Here is a 26,393-nt window from a genome sequence, read left to right on the forward strand (position 1 = left end):
TTAACCAGCAATTGCCAGTGCCTGGGTGAAGGTTTAATTTATTTTCTTCCATCCCTTCTTAGGGAACTGAGTTTATGGACAATCTTGCTAAATGTCTCCGCTATTACATTGCTGACCGCTTGAACAGTGACCCAGGGTGGAAAAATTTGACAGTAAGTTGCACAGTGTCATACTTAGGGAAAATTAAGGTGATCTATTAGACTGGGCTGGGATATGATAGGAGAGTATAAATTTACCAGATTTGTCTCATCTTCTGGCACTGTGCTGTTATTAATAACAGAACAACCTGCCCGTTCTGCTGGGGCTGCAGGGACACATTTCATCCTAATAACACAATCTATCAGCACCATTTGTTTTGGTTTCATTTGAGAGCAATGAAAAGATTTGATAGAAGCCACAATCTGATGTAACAGGAGACAGGGTTTTAGGAATACTTTTGCTTCTTCTGGGGTGGGGGGAAGGAGTCAAGATACACTGAATATGTATTCTTTTCTCCCTTTTTTTTTTTCTCATTTGCTACCTCCAGGTAGGCTGCGTGTTCTCTGTTATTCTAATGAGGGATGACAACAGATGACAGGCAACAGAAATAATATTTACCCTCTTTCTTGTCTTTCTGCACTTTGAAACTCTCTCCTCCTGTTCCTCAGCCACTCCTCCCCCACTGAGTGTTGTTTCTGACAGCCCTGTGTTTGCTCTGTGCAGGAGGGCAGAGCAGTCAGTCTTCTCAGATGCAGCTGTCTGTTTTATTTTCCATAAGTTGGCTGTTAAAGTGGTCTAATTAGAGGGCAGTTGACTCTGCTTAATTCCCTCCACCAGACAGGAGTTTCACAGATGCTAATGCTCGTCTGGACATCAGTGTAAGGAAGTGTGTAATGTGATAATGTATCAGTGTACCCACTGTTTAGAACAGCCAAAGGGAAGCTGGGCATCTGTTGGCTTTATCTGTGAGTTCTCTAGTGTGTGTTTTGATTTATTAGGAAACTTCAGATGTGTTGGTTAATGACATGATGATTTCAGTGGTATTTGAATCAGTCAGCCTCATCCTAGATTAGCAGAGAGGAATGAAGATGTGTTCATTGGTTCCAGACTCCTAAGTAGTTTCATTTTGAATCATAATATTTTAGATAAAGCTACAAATTAGAATTTCTAGTACTTTTAAGTCAGACTGGGGATGTGAACTATGCAAGTTGTTGCTTTTTACTGTGGTGGCATAAATTGTTTACATAATTTAAATGTTTTGCAGGTTATTTTGTCTGATGCTAGTGCTCCTGGGGAAGGTGAACATAAAATCATGGACTATATTAGAAGACAAAGAGGTAAAATTCAAATGAGTTTGAATGTTTTGTTTTAGTTAAGGTATGGTCAGCAATAATCTATTTTACATAACTTTGGTTCACTAAATGTAATTTTCTTTTCTGTAGCTCAACCAAACCATGACCCAAACACTCATCATTGTCTCTGTGGGGCTGATGGTGAGTTCTCTTTGGCTAACAGTATCTCCTAATAAGCTGTTTTGTCTCCAGTGCTGTTTGATGATGGAGCTGGGGTGGAGCTTTTAGGCTTTTGCTTGTGTTTGTGTAAATGATCTGCTGTAATTGTCATTTTTTGAAAGCTGTGTGTAAGATGGGGAGAGGTGTAGCACTGCCTGTTGCTGAAGGGCTAACTCATGGAAGCACAGCAGTGTGTTCACACTCACTGGAGGTAGAACAGACATGGCTTTTAAATTGTTATTTTAAAAGAATTAAAAACCAAACAACTTGCTAATGTTTATCTCTCATCATATTTCACTCTTCTCTTTTGATTGGTAGCTGATCTGATTATGCTTGGGTTAGCCACACATGAACCAAACTTCACTATAATTAGGGAAGAGTTTAAACCAAATAAACCCAAGCCATGTAGTCTTTGTAACCAGATGGGCCATGAGGTTAAGGATTGCCAAGGTTTGCCCAGAGAAAAACAAGGCAAGGTAAGAATTTTGCTATTTCTAGAAATTCTTTTTCTCTATAAGCTAATTCATGCTTTAACAAGATCTTTAAATTGTTTTTGCTGTTGCTTTTGGCTGAAACATAACGCAAATTATATTATTGGAATTGCCTATCTCTCCTTTTGTATTAATAAGTAAAAACTGTACATTGAAGCACAAAATTATGATATCCTCACTTGTGGTGTTTCGTTTGTTGCTCACTGACAAGAGAAAATTACCACTAACTTTAGACATGCAAAGTGGCAAAAGACATGCTTGGCATAAGGACTTGTGAAGCTGCTGGGGTGCCTCTTGCCTGCTCCCAAAGAAAACCTTTAAATTTGAGCTGCAGGAAGCTCCAGGTGGGCTTGGATGTAATGCAGCTCCTCCTGTTCCTTTTCCAGCACGATCAGTTTGCAGACAGCCCTCCCATGGCTGAACAAGAGTTCATCTTCATCCGACTCTGTGTTCTGCGAGAGGTAGGCTCAAGCAGTTGCTGTTCCTGCTTTATGTAAGCAATGGCTTTTAAACTCTGCACACAGTGTTTTCTAAAGTTCTTTTTTTGTGTGTGTGGCAGTATTTGGAAAGAGAACTCACTATGGCCAGTTTGCCTTTCACCTTTGATTTTGAAAGAAGTGTCGATGACTGGGTCTTCATGTGTTTCTTTGTGGGAAATGACTTCCTTCCTCATCTGCCATCTCTGGAGATCAGGTAGATGAGGAGATATATTTTCTTTTCCTGCAAATAATACCCACTGTGGTTTGAAATGATAATCTCATGCTTGCACTTGTTTGTTTTCAGGGAAGGAGCAATTGATCGCCTGGTTAACATTTACAAAAACGTGGTGCACAAAACTGGGGTAAGTTTTTTTGCTTTCTCTTTAAGAATATCTGGCTCTTTGCTACAAAACCAGGCTTGTTTTTCAACTATGTTTTTTTTCAAATTTGCAGGGGTACCTCACAGAAAGTGGTTTTGTCAACCTGCAGCGGGTCCAGATGATCATGTTGGCTGTTGGAGAAGTTGAGGACAGTATTTTCAAAAAGAGAAAAGATGATGATGTAATTTTTTTGTTGCACTCTTGGAGTCTGGTTTTAGTCACATGCATTACTTCTGACTGTGGTATTCCTTTAACTGAATGAAAACCAAGCTTTGTATTTCAGTACTGACCAGGAAAACTGAGGGAGAAACTGTAATAAGAATTTTGTAATTCAGTGCAACCTGTGGAGGTGCAAGCCATGAGCAGGGATGAAATACTAAATTTGAATTCCAAGTGCATTCATGCCTGGCAAATGGCTTCCTGTCATTTGAAATGTGTCCATAAATGGTTGTTCTCTGTCTGTCTCTGCAGTTTGTGCAGCTTATTGCAGAAATATTCCATATTATTTGTTAAGTACAAGAGATAAAATGCCCTGTGAATGGGAGAGCAGAGTTGCATTTACTTTCCAGTTAAAAAACCCTGTGCCAGTGCTATCAAAATGCTTTGTTTATAAATTCCCCAGTCTGCACCTCTCAAATTGAAAATGGCAATTTGATGTTCAAGTTTGCAGTTTTCATGGCCCAAGGTTAAGAAATATCTTCCCTTGAGCCTCTTTTTTTCCTGTTTCTAGGATTTCATGGTCTTTTTTTTGTAGCTGTTGCAGTGCAGGCATGGAACTTGTCTTTTGACACTGGTGTCACATTGAAGTAAGGCCATAGCTTGACTTAGTAGATGGTGTAAGCCATTACTGAAATCTGTGGGGCTTTGAACACACAGCTGCTTTTTTCCTTGTAGGTTTTCAGGGTCAGGTAGAAAATTGTATCCTTTTTCCTTTGGATTTAGAGACAGAAGAATGGACTTATGTCTTATTGAGAACGTTATGTAAAAACCTTATCACCTTCTGGTCACTAGAAGATCAAAGTGAAAATTTTTTTCCAAAAAGTCCCTATGCTTGACTGACTTTATTTCTCTTTATTCTCTACTTAGGATAACTTTAAAAGGCGACAAAAAGAAAAAAGGAAAAGAATGAAGGTAAATTTAATTTCTTAATGCAAAAACTGTCCAGAAGTGGACTGTATGCTGTAGCTTTCAGCAGATGTGTTGGTAGGAACTGCAGCTGCAGTGGTGGTGTGTGCTGGCCTGTGTGTAAACCATTGTAAAGGGAAGGGTCATGGCTGTTTTAGACCAGGCTTTGAAAGGAGGAGTTGCATATTAAAGGTTTCTTGGAAGGAAGAGTGTTGAATGCATTGGATGATAGCTGTATATTGTGTTACTTCAACACAAGTCTGCTCTTTCATGATTATTTAGTGATGCTTCAGCATGGTGATGGGGCAGGAATTGCTCTTCCATGCATTGGCACAGTCTTAGCAGTTGTATTGACGAGGGCAGTGGATCTTAGCAGAGGAGTTTAGGTTTAAATCCCTATACCAGGGTGCCTTAAATGGATTTCCTTATTAGGATCCATTGCCAAATATCTCTCAAATGTAGAAGAGAAGTGTTGGCTGCTGCTGGGATGTGCTTGCCCTTTCTGTTCTTTAGAACTGTTACTGTAATGGTGGTGAGTTTTCTTCTACTCACAAGATGTTTTGCTATTTTAAAAGTGAGCTCTTGTGTTTTCATTTCAGTCTACCTTTGGTCTTGGTTAGGGCATTCAGGAGAGTACAGCTTCCAGAACATTCAGGGCATAGGATAGCCCCAGTCTAACTACTCTGTAGTTCTTGAGTTTATTTATTAAATTATGTACATTCTGACTGCTCCTGCTAGAGTGGAATGGGTTATTCACTTTGCTTACAAAGAATGCCTTCTTCCCAGGAAGTGAAGTCTCAGTTGCCCCCCAGACTGCCTCTCAGTCCACGTAGAAAGAACATGAGCACAAAATGCAGGGTTTGTTTGGGTTTGGTTTTGTTTCTTTTTAAAAAATAGCTTAATAAATTATAGGAATAGAAGAGTCTCACTTGTAAGTGTTGGGTCTGGTTAAGGCTGTTAAACATAATTAATTTAAGCTGAACTGAGTAAGTGAATTGTGCTTGGTTTATGTGATCTGAAAATTGAGACCAGTGTCACACTTCTGAGAAGACTGCACAACTTGTTCAGTGTACTTGTATATATTTATCTTCCAGAGGGATCACCCTTCTTTTATTCCTGGTGGGCAGTTCTCCCCTCAAGCTCTGGGAAATCGATCCAGTCCTCAGGCAATCAGTAACCCCAGACAAGCTGCCTTTGAGATGAGAATGCACGACAGACAGAATTCTGTAAGTACCTGTTCAAGGGATTTACCCATTCCTGGCTGGGAACTTCCTCAGAAGGTTTGTGAGACACAAACTGAGTACCTGAGCTGGAGGCCTTTTAGTACTATTTAATACTATTTTAAAGGATTGTGTAGTTTTGCTTTGAGTTCTGGGGAACTAAAAATAATGCATGTGATTATGACAAAGCTGCTCATTTCTTGGATTCAGAATGCCTAATAAATCCTTTCTCCCTCTCCTATTTATCTGTAATAATTCTGACCCTAGACAACTTCATCTCCAAATACCAGCTTCAACTCTGATGGGAGCCCATCCCTGGGAGGAGGAATTAAGCGAAAACCTGAAGACAGTGACAGTGAACCTGAGCCAGAGGATAATATCAGGTGAAGCCATTTTTTGTAGCAGTTTGTTAGCAAATTGCTGAAATAGATGCAGTCTAATTAATGCCATTTAGCTTAGAGCAGCAGTGCCTTCAGATGCTTTTCTATGATCTTTTTATCCACCGGTAATTAATGTGGAGGGTTAGAATATTCAGTAAATTCCAGTGAGATGTGTAAGCTATAGCTGTTAAATCTAAGTATCCAGATTAGTATGCGTGCAGGTTTTCATTCTCCAAGCCTCTGCTCCCTTTGAGACCAAGCTCTAGATGGGCAAGACATTCCCTGTGCAGCTGTGATGATGTGAGCTGAATGCTGCTGCTCTGCAGTTGAATTTTTGAGCTGTTTAACCCATAAAATTCAGGTACCTTCACGTGTGCCACAATATTTATCTTGCTTATCACAATATGTTTTTCTTCACCTTTGATTTGTAGCAGCCCCTGTTTTGTCTGAGCTGAGTTCTTGGGATGTCTTAGGAGGGCTGATCCTTGGATGATTAAAGGATGGGAATTTTATGAGAATTAACTGACAGTTGAGTTACCAGTGAGCCTGCAGTTATCAAAGGTTTAAATCAAGCTATTGCCCTTTAAGTTCAGGATAAAGGCCCTTAGAATTTTCTTCTTAAAAGTTCTGCCCTGATAAATGCAACCAGAAGGTTTTTGCTTTCTGTGGAGTCAAAAGACATATGTGAAGTTAGGAAAATAATAAGGACTGCTTCATTGAGAAGTACTGATTCCTGTGTCCAGCACTGCTGTTGGGATGTGTTTGTGACATCTAGCCCAGCAGATCTTCTAATATCAGCTATTCTGACTCCCACTTTTATTTTCTTTCCTGTAAGTGCACATCTGAATGGATTGATTTTTCTATTTTTTTAATCAATCAAGCAGAATTGTTATCTAAAATCAGGATAAAATTTAATGTCCTTTCCATTTCAATTTTCTCAGATTCTAAAAGAGGTTTTAATAGTTTTATAGCAACTAGTGTGAATGAGCCTTGGTGATTAACAAGTAGTAACAGTATTGGCAGAGTTGGTATATTGTCAAGGAAAAGCATATGCTGCCTTTTTCACAGTTATTTAGGCTCTTTTGTAGCTTGAAGTATTTAACATTTATTCAGATCCTCTTCTGAGTGGAAAATAATTTTGTGCTTCTCATTGTAAATAAAAACAGCTGCACAAATGTCCTAGGTACAAGGAAGTTGTTTGCAAACACGTAGTTTGTATTTAGAATGACTCTAAAACTGGAATAGCACAGTGGTAGTCAGCTGGCAGATGGGGTTTTGTTATCTTATGGAGAATGTTTTTTAAATTTCTGCAGTTGTTGAGCTGCTGGGGAGCTCCTCAGGTCAGGTGCTCATAGTCTGAAGATGTTCTTGACTCTGTCTTTCAAGACTTCATCACAAGTAGATCTGTCCTTGCTAACTTGGCTTTCTTGAACTGGTGAAAACATCTCTTGGTTTCTCCACCTCCTTGTCTCTTGTATTGTCTCTGAACCTGATCAGGTCACACTTTCAAAAGCATCTCTGTACTGGGCAATCAACTTGAAACAGAAGCAAGAGAAGATCCTTTTTGCAAAACCAGAAGGATATGCATTATGTAAAAAAGGCATAAATTGATCTTTACTCAGTCTTCAAGGCTTTGTAAGATACATTTATTGCTTTTGGAACTCTGGCAAGCGTAAGTCTGAGCTGGGTTAGCAGTGTGCTTCAGATTCTGTGTGTAATTTAAACTGGCCATGGCCTTTCTGGAGAGGGATCTTGCATGATAGTTTCTAGATGTGATAGTCAATGCCAGGTTTTCGGTTGCTGGGAATAAAATTCTGGTTTTGAGGGTTTGTTTTTGTTTTTAATCATTATTAAGGTCTTACCTGATTCAGCCAGTTCCTAAGTCAGTTCTCTCATTTTCTTTACCTTGCCTCTGTACCAGAATTCATGTAAACTTTGAGATACCTGTGTGTAAAATGCATGCACTGTGGTTAAATAATGGGCTTAAATTTAAAACATAAGCAAAGAAACAAAAAGCAACAATCAAACAGACCCCAAAACAAACAAAAAAGCCTCCACCAAAACAACCCAGAAAGGTGATGGAGGCCACTTCTCAAACATGATATAACTGAACCACATGATCAGTAGAGCCTCATTTTTCTATTACTTTTTAGATGGCAGGATCTGAACTGAAGTGGACTTTCCCCCAGGATGACAGGGGGGATGACAGATGATATTCTGTTAGGAATAACCAACTGGGAGGTTGATCTCCATGTTCATAGCTCCTTGCCTGGGGCACAGCTTATTTTTAACATTATACAGGAGAGCTGAGGGATATACAGGTGCTGGACTGTCAAAGTGGATGTTTTCCCCTGCCCCAGCCGAGGACAGACATGAGGGGGAGCTGTGTGAAGGGAGGAGCAGTGGTGTCTGGCAGTGATTTGGGCTCCAGTACCCACCTGGCATGAAAGATTGAAATCCCTGTGTAAAAGGGCACTTTGAGTCAGCACGTGTGGGATTCCTGAGGTGCAGATAGTTCTGCTGGAAATCATAGCTTGGAAATCATCCAGACAGCAACGAAATACATAAATCAAGCTGCTGCTGATGATGATTATTTGCTTACTTTTGTTTTGGAGTAACAGGGAAACCATATATAACTTCTGTGCTTGAGAGGGCATTAAGAATAGAGGGATGAACTCGATGTGAGAAGATACTGCAATAATGTGAAGATTTGGGCCTAGCGTAGGTGACACAAAATGAAGAATGGGAAGAGTTTGTAGTTTTTGTGGTGTTTGGAAGAAACAAAGAACCAAGTTAAAATGGCATTTTTGTTAGAGGATTCCTGATAAGAAAGGTGAAATTGCAGCTTGGGAACGAGGCTGTTCTGAAAAGTCCTGACAGCAGCAGGCATGTGTTTGACTGTTTACCCTGCTCCTCACAGTACCTGGAAGGTGTGTTTATCAGGGTGGCAGCTTCAGGATTTCATTTGGATTTCCTACAATGCCAGCTGTCACATTTTATTCTCCTGATGTTGAGGATCAGGTTTTGTGCTTTTGTTCAAACTGTACGAGAATGAGAATCAAACCAGCAGGTGACTTTGGCTTATATTCTAATTCAGAGAGGTTAAGTGTGCACATGGGAACATGGATTGACATCTTCTTGTGCTTGCTGTGCAGGTTATGGGAGACTGGTTGGAAGCAGCGTTACTACAAAAACAAATTTGATGTGGATGCATCTGATGAGAAGTTCCGCCGTAAAGTTGTGCAGTCCTACGTGGAAGGGCTTTGCTGGGTTCTCAGGTATTATTATCAGGTACTTACAGGTTTTTTTTTTCTCTGAAACATCAGTTTTCTTTTTTGTCTGCTCCCTGTTTTGTTGGTTTGTTTTTTTTTTTTCCAGGAAATAATTATCCACTGCTCATTTCTGAAAAGCACTGCTTCTTGTTCTAATCTATAAAATAAGTGAGTGCCCACTCTCTGACACTCAAGATATGAATGCAGTTTTTGTTCCTCACACGGAGTAACAGCACTTGTTAGTTTATTAAGGACTGGTTCATATTTTTCCTTTGCAACACATAGCCATGCACAGTGAAACTGCAGATGACTAAATGAGTGAACAAAGGACAAAGCCTGTGAAATGCCACCAAGAATTTGGGAGGAACAGAGTTGTCAGTCTCCTTCCGTAGATCGTAATGATGTTCTGTGAAGTGTGTTGTGATTTAAGCAATCTGTGTCTGACTTAAATCTTTTGATAATTGAGATGTCAGATTGGCAAGAGATTAGTTAGACATATTGGGGTTTGTTGCACTGATGGTTAATAACTGGCTTCGTGCCCTGAAGACAAAGTAAGTTATATTTTGTGTGTGACCTGGGAGCAGAATGTGCTGGAGCTGATGAGGTGGCTCTGGCTCTGCAGGGCTGTGCCACAGTGATAAAACTGCATATTTTTCATGGGTGGCTCACACCTGTCCAATGCAGAGAGCAAGAAGAGCAAACACCTGCAAAAAATAGTCTTAGAGGCAGTTTATTTTAATGTGTACCTTCCCCCCCCTGCCCCCCTGGAACAAAAAGGGAGTTTGTTCTCTTCCACTCTGTTAATTCAGCTGAGTTTGGGCTCCAGCTTGCATGTAATGGTGGATGAAAATGATGGAGTGGAAGGTCTGCAAGTCTGTTGCAGCTGATCTGCAGCAGAGCTGGGCTCTCTGCAGCCTTGAGTATCTCCTTTAGCAAAGGACAGCCATCACCTGCAAACCTTTATAGGTGGAGGTTGCCATGATCCTGAGCACAGGTGAGGTGAGCTGAAGGAAAACTGTGTTCCTGATCATGGTGTCAAGATACATTCCCAGAACTCAGTATGTGCCCACATGTCTCCAGAGAATGTAGATCAACCTTCAGAATCACTGTGGGTGTCAGCTGGCTGGGAAGCTGTCAGTGTGACTGCAGTGATGCTGGAGTACCAAACTACTGCAATAGGAGCACTGGATCTTATGAAAAAATGAGGGGCTTAAAGACAGTAAAATTCAGCTTAGGAGATCTCTGGCTGTAAATGTGCTGGAGCTGGAATCCAGTCTAGTTTGTAAAACCAGTGTGGTGTTGAGATGTGTGGAGATGAGTTCTTGTCCTGCTGAGTCTGTGGCTGTTCTGGCTGAAGTGACTGATGCAGGTAGCACTGATACATGATTACAGCTGCAAAGAAAATAAATTGGTGAGGTTGACAGCATCTTATTTCAGGCAAGGCCTTAGAGCTCTCAGGAAAACTGAGAAGTGCCAATGTCCTCAGGGAAAGGTTACTGTACAGAAAATACCCTCTGGCTTTCAAGTCTTGCAAAGGAAGACTGGAGGAAAGCACACAAATGCTAAGGCTTTGTTTTTGCTGGTTTGGCTCATGTTCAGATTACTCAAAAAGAACCTAAGTCTCTCTCTAGACTTCAGAAAAATTGCATTGCAGACTTAATAGTGTAGCAATGAAATACTTGCAGGTGCTGCTCTTGGTACCTTGCATTGCAGAACTGGGTGTGGGCAAGGTACTGCTACAGGGACACTGTTGTGTGGGCACAGAGCAGCAGTCAGCCCACCTCCTGCTTGTGTGGAAGTGAGATTAGGGACCTGCTGGACTGCAGGAATCTCTAAATAGGTTTGTTTGAGGGGGTTTGTTAATTTTTACAGTGAGAATGACTTCCTATAAGCACTGCTCATTGTCCATAAGACTTCTGACAGAATACATTACTTGCTTTTCTGTTCTAATAAAAAACTAATAATGCAGAGTATGAGAACATCTGTCTGGTGAGGAAAAAAAAAAGGAAAAGGAAAAAAATAGGAAAGAAAGAGATCAGTCCACCTGGCTTTTGAAGCAAAATGAAACCATCTGAAGAATTGCATCTAATAATTATAGTCTCTGTAATTTTATATCAGAAATACTGCTGCAGGAGCCTCATTGACATTTACTTGTTCAGAATTGGGAGTCAAAATAGTAGGCTTTTGTTTCAAGTGGTACTGCTAAGAAAATCACTGAAGAGGTGGAAGCTTGACTTAGACCTTCTGCAGGCATGTTTCCTTTACAGAGTGCATTGTGTTCTGGTGTGCTTTGAGTTTACTTTATTTTCTCCTTTTTGAGGTTTATTTTGCCTCTTTCAAGTGAATGCACTTTATATTTCCCTATGCTGAAGGCAGAAGAATAAGAAAGGAAAAGCAAAATGTTTCTCAAAGTGTGTATTAGTGCTTGTACTGAACAGAAGAGACAGAGCTCACCCCAGAGCACATCCCATCCCACCCCATCCCACCCCATCCCATCCTGCAGCAAGCACTGCTCACCTCTGTGCCTCGTGGAGCAGATCCTGTCAGGGTTCTCTGGTCCCCCACCATCCTAAGTTAGCAGTGGGATTTCACCTTGAAAACCAGTAGTGAAAACTGAGTGCTTCCAGTTCCTCTGGAGAATTCTGAAAAAAACCCCAACCCTCTGACTGGCACATTCTGCCCTGCACAGGGCTGCAGAGGAGGTGGAAACTCAGTGTCCTGTCTGTGTTCCCAGGTGATGTGGTGGCCACTCTGCACAAGTGGCAAACAGGTCCATTTGTTCCAGGCTCCTCAGCTGAGCCCCAGGGACTGGTTAACTGGGACAGACTGTGATTTCCTACTCTGTGCAGGATGGTTTTGTGCTTGGTTTTATTGGGCTTCATGTGTGCTCACTGTGTTTTCTCAAGGGGCAGGAAGAGGGCACCAGATGTGTCCCAGTGCCCTGAACCCAGGGTTGAGATTCTTGCCCATCTCCCATAGCAACCTAACCCAGCCCTTAGGCAGAGTGCTTTGGCAGAGAAGTCTGTCTGCCTGTCTGCCTGTCTGCCTGTCTGCCTGTCTGCCTGTCTGCCTGTCTGCCTGTCTGCCTGTCTGCCTGTCTGCCTGTCTGCCTGTCTGCCTGTCTGCCTGTCTGCCTGTCTGCCTGTCTGCCTGTCTGCCTGTCTGCCTGTCTGCCTGCCTGCCTGCCTGCCTGTCTGCCTGTCTGCCTGTCTGCCTGCCTGCCTGCCTGTCTGCCTGTCTGCCTGTCTGCCTGCCTGCCTGCCTGTCTGCCTGCCTGTCTGCCTGCCTGCCTGCCTGCCTGCCTGCCTGCCTGTCTGCCTGTCTGCCTGTCTGCCTGCCTGCCTGCCTGCCTGCCTGCCTGCCTGCCTGTCTGCCTGTCTGCCTGTCTGCCTGTCTGCCTGTCTGCCTGCCTGCCTGCCTGCCTGTCTGCCTGTCTGCCTGCCTGCCTGCCTGCCTGCCTGTCTGCCTGCCTGCCTGTCTGCCTGCCTGTCTGCCTGCCTGCCTGCCTGCCTGTCTGTCTGTCTGCCTGCCTGCCTGCCTGCCTGTCTGTCTGCCTGCCTGCCTGCCTGCCTGCCTGCCTGTCTGCCTGCCTGCCTGCCTGTCTGCCTGCCTGCCTGCCTGCCTGCCTGCCTGCCTGTCTGCCTGCCTGCCTGCCTGCCTGCCTGTCTGCCTGTCTGCCTGTCTGCCTGTCTGCCTGTCTGCCTGTCTGCCTGCCTGCCTGTCTGCCTGTCTGCCTGCCTGTCTGCCTGCCTGCCTGCCTGTCTGCCTGTCTGCCTGCCTGCCTGCCTGCCTGCCTGCCTGTCTGCCTGCCTGTCTGCCTGCCTGCCTGCCTGCCTGTCTGCCTGCCTGTCTGCCTGCCTGCCTGCCTGCCTGCCTGCCTGCCTGCCTGCCTGTCTGCCTGTCTGCCTGCCTGTCTGCCTGTCTGCCTGTCTGCCTGCCTGCCTGCCTGCCTGCCTGTCTGCCTGCCTGCCTGTCTGCCTGCCTGCCTGCCTGTCTGCCTGCCTGCCTGCCTGCCTGCCTGCCTGTCTGCCTGTCTGCCTGCCTGTCTGCCTGTCTGCCTGTCTGCCTGTCTGCCTGTCTGCCTGTCTGTCTGCCTGTCTGTCTGTCTGCCTGTCTGTCTGCCTGTCTGTCTGCCTGCCTGTCTGTCTGCCTGCCTGTCTGTCTGCCTGTCTGCCTGTCTGCCTGTCTGCCTGTCTGCCTGTCTGCCTGTCTGCCTGTCTGCCTGTCTGCCTGTCTGCCTGCCTGTCTGTCTGCCTGTCTGTCTGCCTGTCTGCCTGTCTGTCTGCCTGTCTGTCTGCCTGCCTGTCTGCCTGCCTGCCTGTCTGTCTGTCTGCCTGTCTGTCTGCCTGTCTGTCTGCCTGTCTGTCTGCCTGTCTGTCTGCCTGCCTGTCTGTCTGCCTGCCTGCCTGTCTGCCTGCCTGCCTGTCTGCCTGCCCGCCCGTCTGTCTGCCTCGGCTGCCTCCCTGCACTGGAGGGCACTCCACTGCCAGGGCAGAGCCTGAAGTTCAGAGTGCCTTTCAGGCTCCTTCTTACCTTCCTCCTGGTCAATACTGGGCTGAATTTTGTCCTCTTTAGTGACAGGGCTGTATGAATTTTAAAAAACTTTCTCTTTTGTCTGATTTTGTTTCTCTCTCCTAGGGCTGTGCATCCTGGAACTGGTATTACCCTTTTCACTATGCTCCCTTTGCTTCTGACTTCGAGGGTATTGCAGACATGCCTTCAGACTTTGAGAAAGGCTCCAAACCGGTAGGGCATCTTCACTGGCTTCTCACTTAACCCATGGCTCCTTAGAAGCCTCCTACATCTGCTTTGTTTTATTTCAACAGTTCAAGCCTCTTGAACAACTCATGGGAGTATTTCCAGCTGCCAGTGGGAATTTTCTGCCCCCAACGTGGAGGAAGCTCATGACAGATCCGGTACAAATCCTTGTTGTGTTCCCTCTCTGAGGTTGTGGTGTCCTGCAGCTCTGTGAGCATGGCTTGCTGCTGCTTACCTCAGGCAGAAAAACACTGGAGAGCAGGGGGGAATGGTTTTGGTTGGTTGTAGAGGTTCTTCAAAGATCCTTAGGAAGTGAGAGTGAGAAAAAATAATTCCTGACACTTTTACGCTTTAAAATTGTGGGGTTTTTCTTACAGAAACTTTGCTTAACTTACCTGGGAAGCAGATAGTTCAACCCAGTTGGGTGGAATTACTCCGTCCTCCTCGACTTCTTGTTTTGATCCACTAAGTCATGAAGTGCCCTCTGTTGCTTGTTTAAATTGTGTTTAATAAAGTTGTTTCTCTTGGTCAAAATTCTTTCCATCCTCCTTGGCTTGGTGTTTGTTGCCCCTCTGGGAAGTACAGCAGTAGTATGTGACAGTCTGGGTCAGTTTCATAATTGGTGCTAGTGAATTGTTTTTTTTTTTAATTTTCTGAAACACAGGAATCAAGCATAATTGACTTCTACCCTGAAGATTTTGCTATTGATTTAAATGGGAAGAAATACGCCTGGCAAGGTGAAATTTCAGTTTTTATTTGTTGAGCTACAATGTACTGACCTTAATCTTAAGGATCTATGTAAAAAGAAGAAAATAGGAAGTCACCTCAGTGTGATAATGATGCATCAAGTCCTAGAGGTAACTTGTGTTACTTAGTCTGAGGGAGTATTTTACTGCAGGTATATTCTTGAAAAGCAATTAGTATGATGAACCAATTATGATTCAGTAACTGATTTAAGATTGGCAATGATTATTAGTAGTTTCAGCAGTCATTCTAGATTTGTTAATTTGTCCTGAACTAGATTAATCACTTTTCTATTTTTGTCAGCCTTACTGTGTAATTGTCTTTTGTCTCCTTTGCATTTAATTAATGGATCTTGTTCTGTTCAATCAGTGGCTCATTAGTACCTTGCAAAAAATGCTTTGGGGAATACAGAAATATTTGGACGTGCACAAAGAATGAAGGAACAGCTGCAGTATTTACTGCAGCTCCTTCTTCCTTTAGAGAATATTAATTTTAAAGGTCTGCCAAATTCTGTGCCTGGCTGTGCTGTTCAGCCAGCAGTGTAACATCTCAATTATAGGTATAAATAATTACTTGGGCACAAAATGAAACACGTGAAATTCCATCCCAATGTAAGGAAGCACATTTTTACTCTGGGGGTGGTCAGACCCATGAACAAGTTTCCCAGAGAGTTTATGGAGTGCCCATCTTTGGAGATATTCCCAACTCAACTGGCCATGGTCTTGTGCCACCTGAGCAGCCCGTGACCACGCTGGAACAGTGAGGGTGGACTAAAGGATCTCCAAAGGTTCCTGCTGGCATCAGGGGCTCTGGGAATCCTCTCAGGGCAGCTCACCAACGTTTTGGAGCAGCCACAGTGAGGCACACAAGTTTCTTGGTTGGGACAGTGTTCCAGAATCAAAGAGAATATTCCTGGGAGTGATGAGATGTGTTGCATAGCAGGTTTTCCCTCTGCAACGTGAAGCACTCTCTTATCCCTGTTAAAATTCTGGCAACTTTCCTCACTTCTTTTGTCCAGTTATCTGATCTGCAGTCTGAAGAAGTGATGTATTAAGTAGCTCCCAGCTGCTTTCAGCAGCCTGTAGGGTTGCTTTTCACTCATTTAATGCCTAATTGCATTATAAACTCTTTGTTCTGGATTAGCAGCTGGAGATCTCATGCTTAAGAGGCAGTTGTGAAAAATGCAGGATCTTCTGAGCTGGAAGTGTGGACCATCTCTGAAAAGCATCAAGTATACCTTGTCCTCTTAATGAAGTGTTTGAGGTTCATCCTTTTAGAGGTGTGATGATGCTCCTGAGAGCTCAGCATCCATCCTTGTGGCAGTCTCCTGGGTTATGAACACTTCCTGTTTTGTTGTCATTCCACCCATCTGTTGTGGAGGTGAAAATAAATAGTTTGTTTTCCAGGGCAGGCTTATCACTGCTTCCTTTCACAAGGAGTTATGTTCCAGCTGGAATGTGGACTTGGCTGAGGTCTGGAGCTGCCTCTGATAAAGCAGTTAGGCACCCTGTGTTAACATTGTCCTCAGACTTCTCAGGCAGGGACAGTGCTTGGTGAGGCTGCCAAGAGCAAGCTGTACAGCTCTGCACCTTGTGATTTTACAGCAGGCTAAATAAAATTGATTCAGGTAAACTTCTGATATATTTAATACTTTATTAATTCTAAACTGGTATTGTTAGGAGAGGTTACTTGCTTCTGGTGTAATTACACTGCACGTAAAGTTTTGGATCATCCCCTTTCCTTCAGCTCCTGGACAGTAGTATTTGTTTTAATAAAAACAGCTGATTTTTGTTTTGTTTTCTGTCTGCTTGTTTTCCATCAATTGTGAAAAAACCCATGTTTTGATTCTGTAGGTGTTGCATTATTGCCCTTTGTTGATGAGCGGCGCCTTAGAGCTGCCCTGGAAGAAGTGTACCCTGACCTCACTCCTGAAGAAAGTAAGAGCTGTGATATCATGTTACAATTTTGGTTATTACCACTGTGTTCCACGTTAAATGAGCAAAGTGTGATAGCTGCTTTGTTGGACTGAATTATGGCAGGCTGTAGCCTCTTCTCCATGAAGGTGCTGGTGGTTAGAATGATCCCCAGTGGGTTTATTTCTGTACCTGCCACCTGCTTCTCTTTTTCTCAAGTGCTTAACCTGAAAATTCAGTGGCAGCTTAATGATATGAAAAACTTCCTACCAGTCTTCAATCACAGTTGTTGTTTGCTGACTGTTGCTGTCAAAAGAATAAACTCTTTCTGAGGTCATTGTTGATGGCAAGATGTGTTTGGTGTGTTGGCTGTTCCCACCACTGGGCTGGCTGTGTCCTGTTAGCATCTATGGAGCTTCATGTTCAGCTTTAAAGGCAAATGTACATGTTATTTTCTTCATTGTACAAAAATAACATCTGGTTCTTGTGGCTAAACCTGCTTGGGAGGCATAGAGTTTTATACCCTCTCTGTCTTCACCATGACTCTGTTCTAAGTTCAAGATCCCTCCCACTGAGCACAAGATTCCCCTTGTTTTACTGTGGCCACTGCCCTGCTGCCCAGAGATGGCCTGTTCTGGGCAGAGACACTCCTGCCAAGGGGTGCTCAGAGCTTTCTCCTAAATCATAGAATCACAGAATAATTTGGGTTGGAAGAGGCCTCCACAGGTCATCCAGTCCAACCCCCTGCAGTAGGCAGGGACACCCTCAATCAGACCAAGTTTCTAAATCACAGTGAAGCTTTCTTTTTGTGGAGATGTCAGCAGGAAAGTGTGCTGGTTGCTGTATTCCTTGCTTCCCTCTCTGCTCTGAACTCCTCTCCCTCTTTCTTTGTCTCTCCTAGGCAGGAGAAACAGCCTGGGTGGTGATGTTCTCTTTGTGGGCAAACACCATCCACTTTGTGACTTCATTGTAGAGCAGTACAAGACCAAAAACACAGAGGTAGGTTGGACTTGTTCTGAAGGGGTTCTGTAAATGGTGAGAAGGGAGGGCTGGGAAAGTGCTCCAGCTGAAAAACAAAGTATTTTGTCTCTAGGCAGTGGATATACCCCCAGAGCTGTGCCATGGCATCCAGGGGAAGCTGACCCTGAATGAGAACGCTGTTCTTCCAGACCAGTGAGTGTGGTTGGGTGGTATGGATTGGGTTTGGTGAGGGCTGGTGCTGCAGGACTCAGTTTGTCTGCATTTAAATACAAATAATTTTGTGCCCACAAGGAGAAACCTAAAACTCCTGAGAAAGCAGTGCTTTGAGTTGAGAGGCTAAGCATGCTTTCCTGTATCCTAGCAGGTGTGTATTACGTGTGAAAAACCAAACAAGTAAAACTTGAATTCTATGATCCTTTTAAAAATTATCATTATTTCAGAGCCAGGCTTTTGTAGCAGCATCAGAAATCTAATGTATGTGTTTAACTGCTGATGAGTTTTTTGTTTGTAATTCGATTTGTGGAAAACCTTTTTTTTAATGTATTTAGTCGTGTTTGAACTTTTATATATAAACAGGGCCTGTACAATAAAAGTAGTAGTGATCCATGGCCATATTCAGTAAGGTCATGCTGTTTTGGCCTCTGCTTTTGCTTGAATGCTAATTGAATGCAGTCTGATGTAGCTTCCTGTAGTGCATGCTGTTTACAAAAATAGGAAACAACCAACAACTGTTTTCATATCTTAATTGCATTAAAGAAAAATCCAGATAGAAATATGTTGGATATATGTTGCCATTTTCCATTTGGGCTGTAACACTAAATTCAGGACTGTTATAGGCTATACATAAAAAAAATTATAGTGCATTTAGTTTGAGAAATTATCAGAGTAATCTTCACACTGTAGGACATGGATTCATTTATCTGACTTTGCTTAGAGGCATAAGCAGGTGTTCAGTAACTCACTTGCATTAAATGCACAAACCTTTCCATTTTGTTGGACAGATAATGTATCCTAAGTCACACTCACTAATACACATTTCTGTTCTTGTCATGGCTTGTGAAGAATATGAGTAAGTCAGAGCTGTTCTTGGGGGAGCAGCAGTGCAGGAAAAGAAAACTCCTCTGGCATTGGCTTCCCTAGATGGGGTGTGAGAAATAGGTAACATTTTGCCCAGAGAAGTGATTTGTTAGGAATTCTGTGAAGGTGAGCAGTTATTTATGTTGCCACTTCAAAATCAATCTTACTTTGCTAAAAAGATTGGGACCAGATTCAGCCAGCACGTGTGCTGCTTGTGATCTCTGTGTTTGACAGGAGTGTGCAGCTGGGTGGACAAAGAAATCTGGTTTCTGATTGAGAGATTTTTCTTGAGCATCTCATCTGCCTGCTGGAATTGAGGGGGTGAAGTTTTCTGGAGGGAAGAAGGAAAGGGTTAAGATGCAAAACTGCCTGTCAGTAAGCCTCAGTTAGAAAGGAAAGTTCAAGCACTGTGTAAAACAGCTGCTAGGTTTTGTTTGGTTTTTTGATTCCCAATGAATCAGGTTTGTGTCTGCATGTGTGTATCTGGTTTTCTCCTGCCCCTTTAACCTTTTGGCTTGCTCCAGTCAGAGCATGGCAGAAGGGAGGCTTCTGAAGGGTGTGTACCCACTGCTGGACACTAGGAAATCCTCACAGCTTGGCTGCAGAAGTTATGGCCTAAGGAAATGAGGATTCAGTCATTCCTTTGCTTATGGAAGTGTTTTGCCTTGGGGAAAGGGGGGCTAGTTTCTGTGTGTGTGTGGCAGGCATAGTTGAAAGAGAAGCCAGAGCAGCAGCAACACTGAAAGTGGAGCACATGACAAGAGATGTGTGTGTATTACATGACGTTTTGACACGGGTTTTTCTCTTTGCCAGGCCTGTGGAGTCTCCTGTTCCAATGCTGCGTGATCTTACCCAAAATTCTGCAGTCAGGTGAGTAAACTGGGTTCTGGTGCAGTGCTGTACAAAATGCAGCAATCCAAACTCATTTTATTCTGGTGGTTTGTGCTGGTGAATTTGCAGCAGAATCCAGCTCTTAATAAAACTGAAGCTTTTCTGAATTTCTGTGAGAACTGCAACCAAGGCGTGATGTTGCAACCCAGGTCTAGGGTGGTCCAGCCAAGTGTGCATGGTGGTGTCCAGATCAAGCCTTGTAAATCAAAGAAGACCAAATGTTCATGAGAGCAAACCTCTGACACAGAATTGGGTATTGATGGAAAGCCCTCCAGCTCTTGATTTTTGCCTCTTGGTTTTTTATCCATTTTTATTCCTAGCAATTCCAGAAGATACCTGAAAATATAAGCTTCATGTCTTTAAGAAATAAAGGGAGTAATACTAATGTTACCTGAATGAGATTTTCTGTTTTGGGGTGAATAATAAGAAACTTCGTGATGAATAAAAAGCAAAGCAGAGCCTCTAAGAGTAAACCTTGTGGTCACAGAAGATTTTAATTATTGTTGCTCTTGGCAGCAAATTTCTGTAAATTCAGTGTGTTGTATGTCATCCTCCCTTACTTTGGTACAGAATAATAGGTATGTAATACCTGAGCCTTCTTGAGCCACATGAGATACTTGAGACCTTGAAAATCACTTGTGATTTGTCTGCATAATTTTTTCCTCCAAGGGAGAATAACTTGGTTCAAGTAGAACAGGCAGTAGGAAATGCTGTGTCGTGGCTTGTCAGGGTATTGTAGGAAGGATGTTCTGAAATGGGAATTTAGTTACTTGGAGTGATGACTTAAAGGGAGCTTTTGGCTCTCCATCTGCCACTGTCAGGAGGTTTGAATTGTTTCACACTTCTGTCCATTTCTCTGTTGCAAGGATTTTTGTTTCCTGTCTTTTGAAATGGGATGAGCAGTCATGGTTCTGCTCTTCAGCTCTTGTGACTTTGCTCTGAATTTTCCCAGGGATTATTTTTCTTTCTGTCAACTCTCGTTCATTTTCCCTGTTCAAAACCAGCTGTATTTCAGCTGGAAGGGTGAGATTATTCTGCTAAATGTTTGCTTTTCTCTTTCTTGGCATCCCAAGCATTCTTCTCTATCAAGTGGTAGGTAGTGAGAGAAGAGGAATCAGGCTGGTGCTGGTACTTCAAACGTATCCCTGGTGGGACCTACCTGAGACCTGGGTATTTTCACCAGGAGGCTGGAGTTGTTAGAAGAGTGGATGAATTTTCCTAGAGCAAACCCAGACTGTTCTCTCATGCATTGTTCCAGCAGAAATTAAGCTTTGAGCCCCTTTTTTTCCTCTGTTACTGTTTAATTTGTCCAATACTAAACAGCTCAAACTGCAGAGTCTGTGGGATGTCCCTGCAGATGGATGTGTGTCCCTCCCTGGCATGCCACGCAGCTGCAGAGATGCCTGGCAGGATAAAACCTCCCCAGCCCAGGAAATCCCACTTGTCAGCTTTGTACACTTGTGAGGAGGCTGCAGAGCAAGCTGAGATCCTTCCTGTCTGTGCTGGGGCAGCCTTTGAACTTCAGCAGGCACAATAGTGCTTTGACTGGAGGATTTGTACTCGAGGGTCTGCAGAAGATACTTTCATTACCATCTGTAGGACTAACTGTTCTCTAGACATGAAACTTTGGGGACTGGCTATTGATACAGGGGTTCTTCAATATTTTTTGGTATGCACATCACAGTTAATTAAAAAGCATTTGCTGCTTTATTTTGCTTGACTTAATTATAAGGTAAACCTAACTCTCAAACACTTCCTCCTAGTATCTCTTTCAAAGATCCCCAGTTTGATGAAGACTTTGTTTTCAAGGCAACAATTTTACCTGGTGCAAAGTAAGTATCAGTTGACAGTTTTTAAAAATAATTCCATTTTCTTTCATTACTTTGGTATTTGCTCTGATCAGTACTTACTGAACTACTTTTCATGTTAAGGAAACCTGCTCCAGTTCTGAAGCCAGGAGACTGGGAAAAAACCAACAATGATGGCAGACCTTGGAGACCACAGCTTGGCTTTAACCGAGACAGAAAACCAGTCCACTTGGACCAGTCAGCATTTAGAACCTTGGGGTAAGAATGGCAGCATTGTTGCTGGTGGCCTTGCTGAGATGACTGTACTCATTTATTGGGTTTTTTTTTATTAAAATAAAAAGTTAAAAAGGAAATTAAGGAGGTATGGGTATGAACTGTCAGATGTTAGGTGCTGGTGTCCCATGTTGGAAACTTTGACATGTGATATTTAAATTCAGTACTGATGAAAACTGTTTATTACTATAAATTTGTAGTAATGCCTTCTTTTCTTCTAGACTTGGGGGTAGGTTCTAAATATATCTAATTAGCTTTCCCACTTTTTTGATACTTGTTTGGTAGTTAATTGTTGGAGGTACGGAAGGTACAGTGAGAGTATTGCTCACAAGTCATAAGTAGGACTATTAAGAAGACAGGAATGTCTTTTATGCTTTTAAAAAAGGAAGTTTTAAAACCCTTTGTATGGAACATATTACAGCGTGCAATCTGTTTGGTTACTTTTCAAGACATTGGCACAGTTTTTTATTAGTCCTCCAAGAGGCTGACTTTCTCAGGTGCTGCAGTGTAGCACAAGAATGCTTCTGAATGCAGAGTGAGAGCATGAGCTGGGGGGTGTTACAGATTAAATGAAATGTTTTTCCTTCCTGGGCAGGGCAAGATGCCATACATTTATCAGAGCCAGAAATGAGAGTGTCTTGAAGGAGATTGTATTACTAACAAATAAAAGTAAACTCTGTGAGCAGCTGAAGACAAGTGTCTCTTTAGGAAGGGAAAATATTTTGTTCTTAACCTTAAAGCTCTGGAGGAGCTGGAAGAAAAAGCAGCTTCCTTCCCTCCATTCATGTGTTGGCACACAATTATTCCAGTGCTACACTTGTGAGCCATCTTCTGTTCATCCATGTTTTGTTATTAAAAAAAAAAAAAGTAGAGGTGTTATCACTCCTGATGTCTCATTAAATAGCTGTGTTTTTTTCACATGAATGTGAGCAAGTGGCTGCCTCCTCATTGCCCCTCTCTCCTGAGGCAGTGAGGAGAGCTGGGGGGTTTGATGGGCTGGGTGGCAGCTCTGCTGTAAGAGGGGATTGTAAAAAACCTGTCCTTTTCTTCTTCCTTTCCACTTGTTCCATGTTGCAGCCATACAATGCCCAGGGAAAGGGGGATGCCAGGGATGTATGCTAATGCTGTACCCCTCGGATCTTATGGGAGCCCCTATGCCAGACCACTGCTGAGTGGGCAGCAGCAGATTCCTAAACTGTTGTCAAGTAAGTGGGTTCTGCTTTCTGCATTTCAGAGTTGGAAAAATATTACTGTTCTGTTTTAGTCTGTTGCACTGTTACAATGAGAAAGTGGATTCAGGCATCCATCTTCATTAACCTTGTGTTGCTTTCCTTTATTGCTCTTCACTTTGTGGAGCTGCTGGAGTGAGAAGTACTAAAATGTATTTATGTGCCTGTAAGTGGGATCCCTGCCCAGTATTCAAATGCAGTAGGAAAACCAGCACTTTGTCTGCTAAGGGTTCCTAGTGGCTGTTATCCAGGATGTATTCAGTTTGTGGCTGGGTCTCACCATCACCAGACTTAGTAGAAGCTTGGTGCATTGTGTCTGAAGAGAGCAGCAAGAGGAGGGTGCTGGCCACATAAATCAATTAATGCACAAGGCATGGTGACAGATCAGGAGAGGCTGCAGGACTGGCAGAAGAGCTGGGGCTGGTGCTGAGATGCCAGACTGAACCAAAATTGCTCTTCCACAGTCCTGCATTGGCTTCTCCTGCCTGCAGTAGGTGTTGCAGCCTCTGTAAGAGGAGGATGGTGAGGAGGTCAGGGATGTCACTGCTGTTGGCTTAGTGAACAAGTGAGTCTCTGGAAGCAGTAAGAGAAATCCTGTGTGACCCTAAAATAGAGTCTTTCATCCTGGGAAGGAATTGTTGGTATGAAGGGCTCCCAAAAAAAGATGCCCTGCCTATTTGCCTGTGATCAAGAGCTGCTATTTCTGCAGTGGTAGGATTGAGACAGGAGGAAACTTGGCTGAACTGCTGAAAAAGGTGCTTTAAAGTGAGAAGTTACCTCTGTCCAGCTGAATCCATGCAATACTGAACCCTCCAAGTGTTTGAAGTTTAAACAGTTGAGACATAAAATTTGAAGTTCAACATCTTGTCACATACAGAAGACCAGACCACAGCACAATGAAGCTGTCAGCCTTTTTATACTTGCATTTTTACTGCATCTGAAACAGCAAATAAATAATATTGATGGGCACACTGAATTAAATTTACTGTCCAGTCCCAAAGTAGGTGAAGTGTAGCTGAGCAGTGGTTACAGAAGCTTTCTTGTGTGAGGAACCAGCTTGGTTTAAGGGGAGAGAATGTGAATGTGAAAGCTTGGAACTCTTAACTTTGATCAAAGGAACACAAGTGGGGTTTTTTTAAGCAAGAAATATCACCCTTAAAAAGCATGGGGAGCAGGAAGGCAGAACTACCAAACAGGAGTCACATTTTTGTGTTAATCCCCAAAAAGGGAGACCCTGTGTGGTTCTGGGGAGAGAGAAAGTATTGAGGAGCCCATCAGTCCCTGTGCTGCTGCTCAGGCTTCTGAAGCTCCAGTCCTGGTGCTTTCTGGGCAGTGCTGAGAGCAGAGCAGTTTTTCTCTGCCACCCATCCATGGAGCTGATCTGCCAGTTAGGTCCTTACTTACAATGCTCTTGTCTTCATGGCACCTGAGCACCTCGTGTGGTACAGGATGCACTCCACATGCAGATGTGCCCCTGTGCCATCATTCTGTCAGACTGAGGAGCCTTGAGTCCACTGATGAATGTGGGATCCCAGCCTGTCTGTTGTCTTCAGAAAAACTGCCTGCTGGCTTTCTTACCCTTCCTTCCCTTCATCTCCTGCCCCTCCCTCACTCTGATTGTCTCCACTTGCTGCTCTTCAGGTCTGCCTGGCAAATCTGAAAACAAAGCTGCTTTTTTGGTTTTTTTCTCCTCTGTTGTGCCACTTTGCCTGATGCTGCTTTCTCCCCCAGGCAGAGATTGATCTTATGCTTTCCTGTTGGTGCAGCAAAATGAGGAGCCAGGTCAGGCTGCTGGTCCCTCCAGCAGCTGGCAGTTGTCCTACCCAGGCTTTTAAAAAACAAACAAGCAGCAGGAGTTGTGTGCCTGCCATTGCTTTCCAGGGCTCTTCATCCCAGAGTGGAGATGCTGGTCCTGGCATCCTGTGTTCTTTGGACACAGCAGAGCACCATGCTGCAGATGTGTTCTTGGGTGCTTAATTTTGTTGTTTCTCTTCTTTTGCTAAAGGTACCAACCTGTCCTGAGAGAGTAGTCTTAAACTCTAACTTCTGATCTGAAGTGTCTGCAACTTGAGGTTTTCACAGCTCCTTACAGCAGTGGTTGAGTTGCTGTTTGTGGGAATCTTCCTTTCAGTACCTCAGTATTTAACTGAGGCACGAGGAGAGCTGGTGTCCCTCTCAATGGGATGGGTGCAGGTTAGAGAGCATGAGGGATGTGTTTGCTCCCTAGAAGTTCCAGAAATGCCTTTTGCTGCCTGGCTGATGGGTTAGCCCAGGCCACCTGGGACTGTCACTGACAACTGTGAACCCTGTTTAAACTCCTCTTCTACCAGGGTAGAGTCAGACTTGCTTAAACCCTTCTTAGAAGGATACCTCCAAGTGTCATAGCCCAAAATCTCTCAGACACTCACACTGAGGGATGTTTCTGCAAACAGGACCATACCCAATACCACAAGACATCCTGGACTGTGGATTGTGTGGGTCTGTGAGGCCAGGCTGTGCAGATGAGTGTGTTAGGAGCCACACTGCATCAGGTGGCAGTCACCTCACTGAACAGGAGCAGGCTGCATGGACAGTGCCTTTGGTGGAAACTGGTGGCCAGAACTGAGCACCTGGCAGTACCAAAAAGTGCTCCTTGCCTTTTGCAGCCACCCCCTTCACTTCAAGCACAAATGTGTCTGTCAGCACAGGTGTCTTCAACTAGAAAATCAAATGAGAAGACATGGGGAGGCATATGCTGAGTTGTCCTAGTGGGGCAGGCTCTCTCTCGTGTCACAGTCACGTTCATCAGCTCTGTGTTGTGGCATAATTGGTTTGGGGAGTGTTCTGCACTAGAGCTGATGTGGTTAAAATTCCCACATTTTGTAGGACTGATGCAGCACAACTTTTCATTTCCCACATGATGTTTCTGTGTGTCTGATGAAGGGAAATGAGAGTCCAGGAGGGCAATGTGGTCAGGCAGAGAGCCATCTCCCCCTCGAGAGCCTGCTGGGGGTGTTCCTCTCTGCTGCTCCCTGATTTGACTTGGATGTGCCAATTTTCAGCTGATGAATAATTGTCTGTGCTGATAACTTGGGGAGTCAAGTGCAGGGTGGCAGTGCTCTGGGAATGGCAGATGTGGTTGCTGCAGCACAGGGTATCTGATTTGTGTCTTCCATTTCAGTCAGTAAACTTGTCAATTAGCTGCATTTGAAAAGTGATTTTGATTAGTGCAATCAGTAAACACAAAATCTTGTCTTTGATTGCCACACTGATTAGATAAATTGTTACTTGAGGAGCTGCTGGAGAAGGCAGTTTATTTGGCCCTATAGCTCTAGGAAATGGCTAAGTTTTGAAGACTAAAGAAAATATTAATTGTCATTTCTTCTCCAATTTTGCACCTTTTTGAAGTGCAATTCACTGCTCTGAGCTTTTTCCTTCAGAGATTGCTCTCTACCAGAACCATACAAATGAATAGTGATAAGGTGGCTTTAAATGCTCCTGTGATGATTTCATGAAGCTCTGCCTTGAACTCTTTCCTAGTGCTGCAGCAGGAGAGCCCAGACCTTTTCTTTTTCACCTGGGAGAAAAGTGATTAAACAGGATACAAGTTCTACACTCACCCTGAAGCAGGAAACACTGTACCAGGGCCAGAGCATCAGCAGCATCTCCCCACTTTTCTCACCACAGCACTGTTTGACCCTGCAGGGTAATGGGAAAGGTGTCAATAAACTTCCATGAACATGGGAAGTTCAGAGCAGGGATGGTCAGGGAGGATCAGGCTGGTTTTTTAGTCTCTATAATTGTCAGGGTACTGGGGGGTCTTGCCTAGCTCAGCCTGCACAGAGAGAAGAGGGGAGGAAGCATCATCATTGTCCTCTGAAATACAGGGGTTTTTCTGGATTT

General features: G+C 43.7%; 1 protein-coding gene across 2 annotated transcripts in view; it reads left to right on the plus strand.

Annotated features, from left to right (window-relative positions):
• XRN2 (5'-3' exoribonuclease 2) overlaps window positions 1-26,393 on the plus strand; it is a 46,137-nt gene that overhangs the window by 7,618 nt on the left and 12,126 nt on the right. For both annotated transcript variants that reach the window (XM_008499963.2, XM_030447917.1), the window contains 22 exons: window positions 63-152; window positions 1,244-1,316; window positions 1,422-1,472; window positions 1,809-1,966; window positions 2,368-2,442; window positions 2,541-2,674; window positions 2,765-2,822; window positions 2,914-3,021; window positions 3,927-3,971; window positions 5,060-5,191; window positions 5,453-5,568; window positions 8,721-8,856; window positions 13,476-13,583; window positions 13,664-13,753; window positions 14,260-14,332; window positions 16,193-16,276; window positions 17,154-17,251; window positions 17,346-17,425; window positions 19,124-19,180; window positions 20,965-21,033; window positions 21,133-21,267; window positions 22,360-22,487. In XM_008499963.2, coding sequence (XP_008498185.1) covers window positions 63-152; window positions 1,244-1,316; window positions 1,422-1,472; window positions 1,809-1,966; window positions 2,368-2,442; window positions 2,541-2,674; window positions 2,765-2,822; window positions 2,914-3,021; window positions 3,927-3,971; window positions 5,060-5,191; window positions 5,453-5,568; window positions 8,721-8,856; window positions 13,476-13,583; window positions 13,664-13,753; window positions 14,260-14,332; window positions 16,193-16,276; window positions 17,154-17,251; window positions 17,346-17,425; window positions 19,124-19,180; window positions 20,965-21,033; window positions 21,133-21,267; window positions 22,360-22,487 — 2,098 coding nt within the window. The remainder of the gene's footprint in view (window positions 1-62; window positions 153-1,243; window positions 1,317-1,421; window positions 1,473-1,808; window positions 1,967-2,367; window positions 2,443-2,540; window positions 2,675-2,764; window positions 2,823-2,913; window positions 3,022-3,926; window positions 3,972-5,059; window positions 5,192-5,452; window positions 5,569-8,720; window positions 8,857-13,475; window positions 13,584-13,663; window positions 13,754-14,259; window positions 14,333-16,192; window positions 16,277-17,153; window positions 17,252-17,345; window positions 17,426-19,123; window positions 19,181-20,964; window positions 21,034-21,132; window positions 21,268-22,359; window positions 22,488-26,393) is intronic.

This window comes from Calypte anna, chromosome 3, assembly GCF_003957555.1.
Source record: "Calypte anna isolate BGI_N300 chromosome 3, bCalAnn1_v1.p, whole genome shotgun sequence".
Lineage (NCBI taxonomy): Eukaryota > Metazoa > Chordata > Aves > Apodiformes > Trochilidae > Calypte > Calypte anna.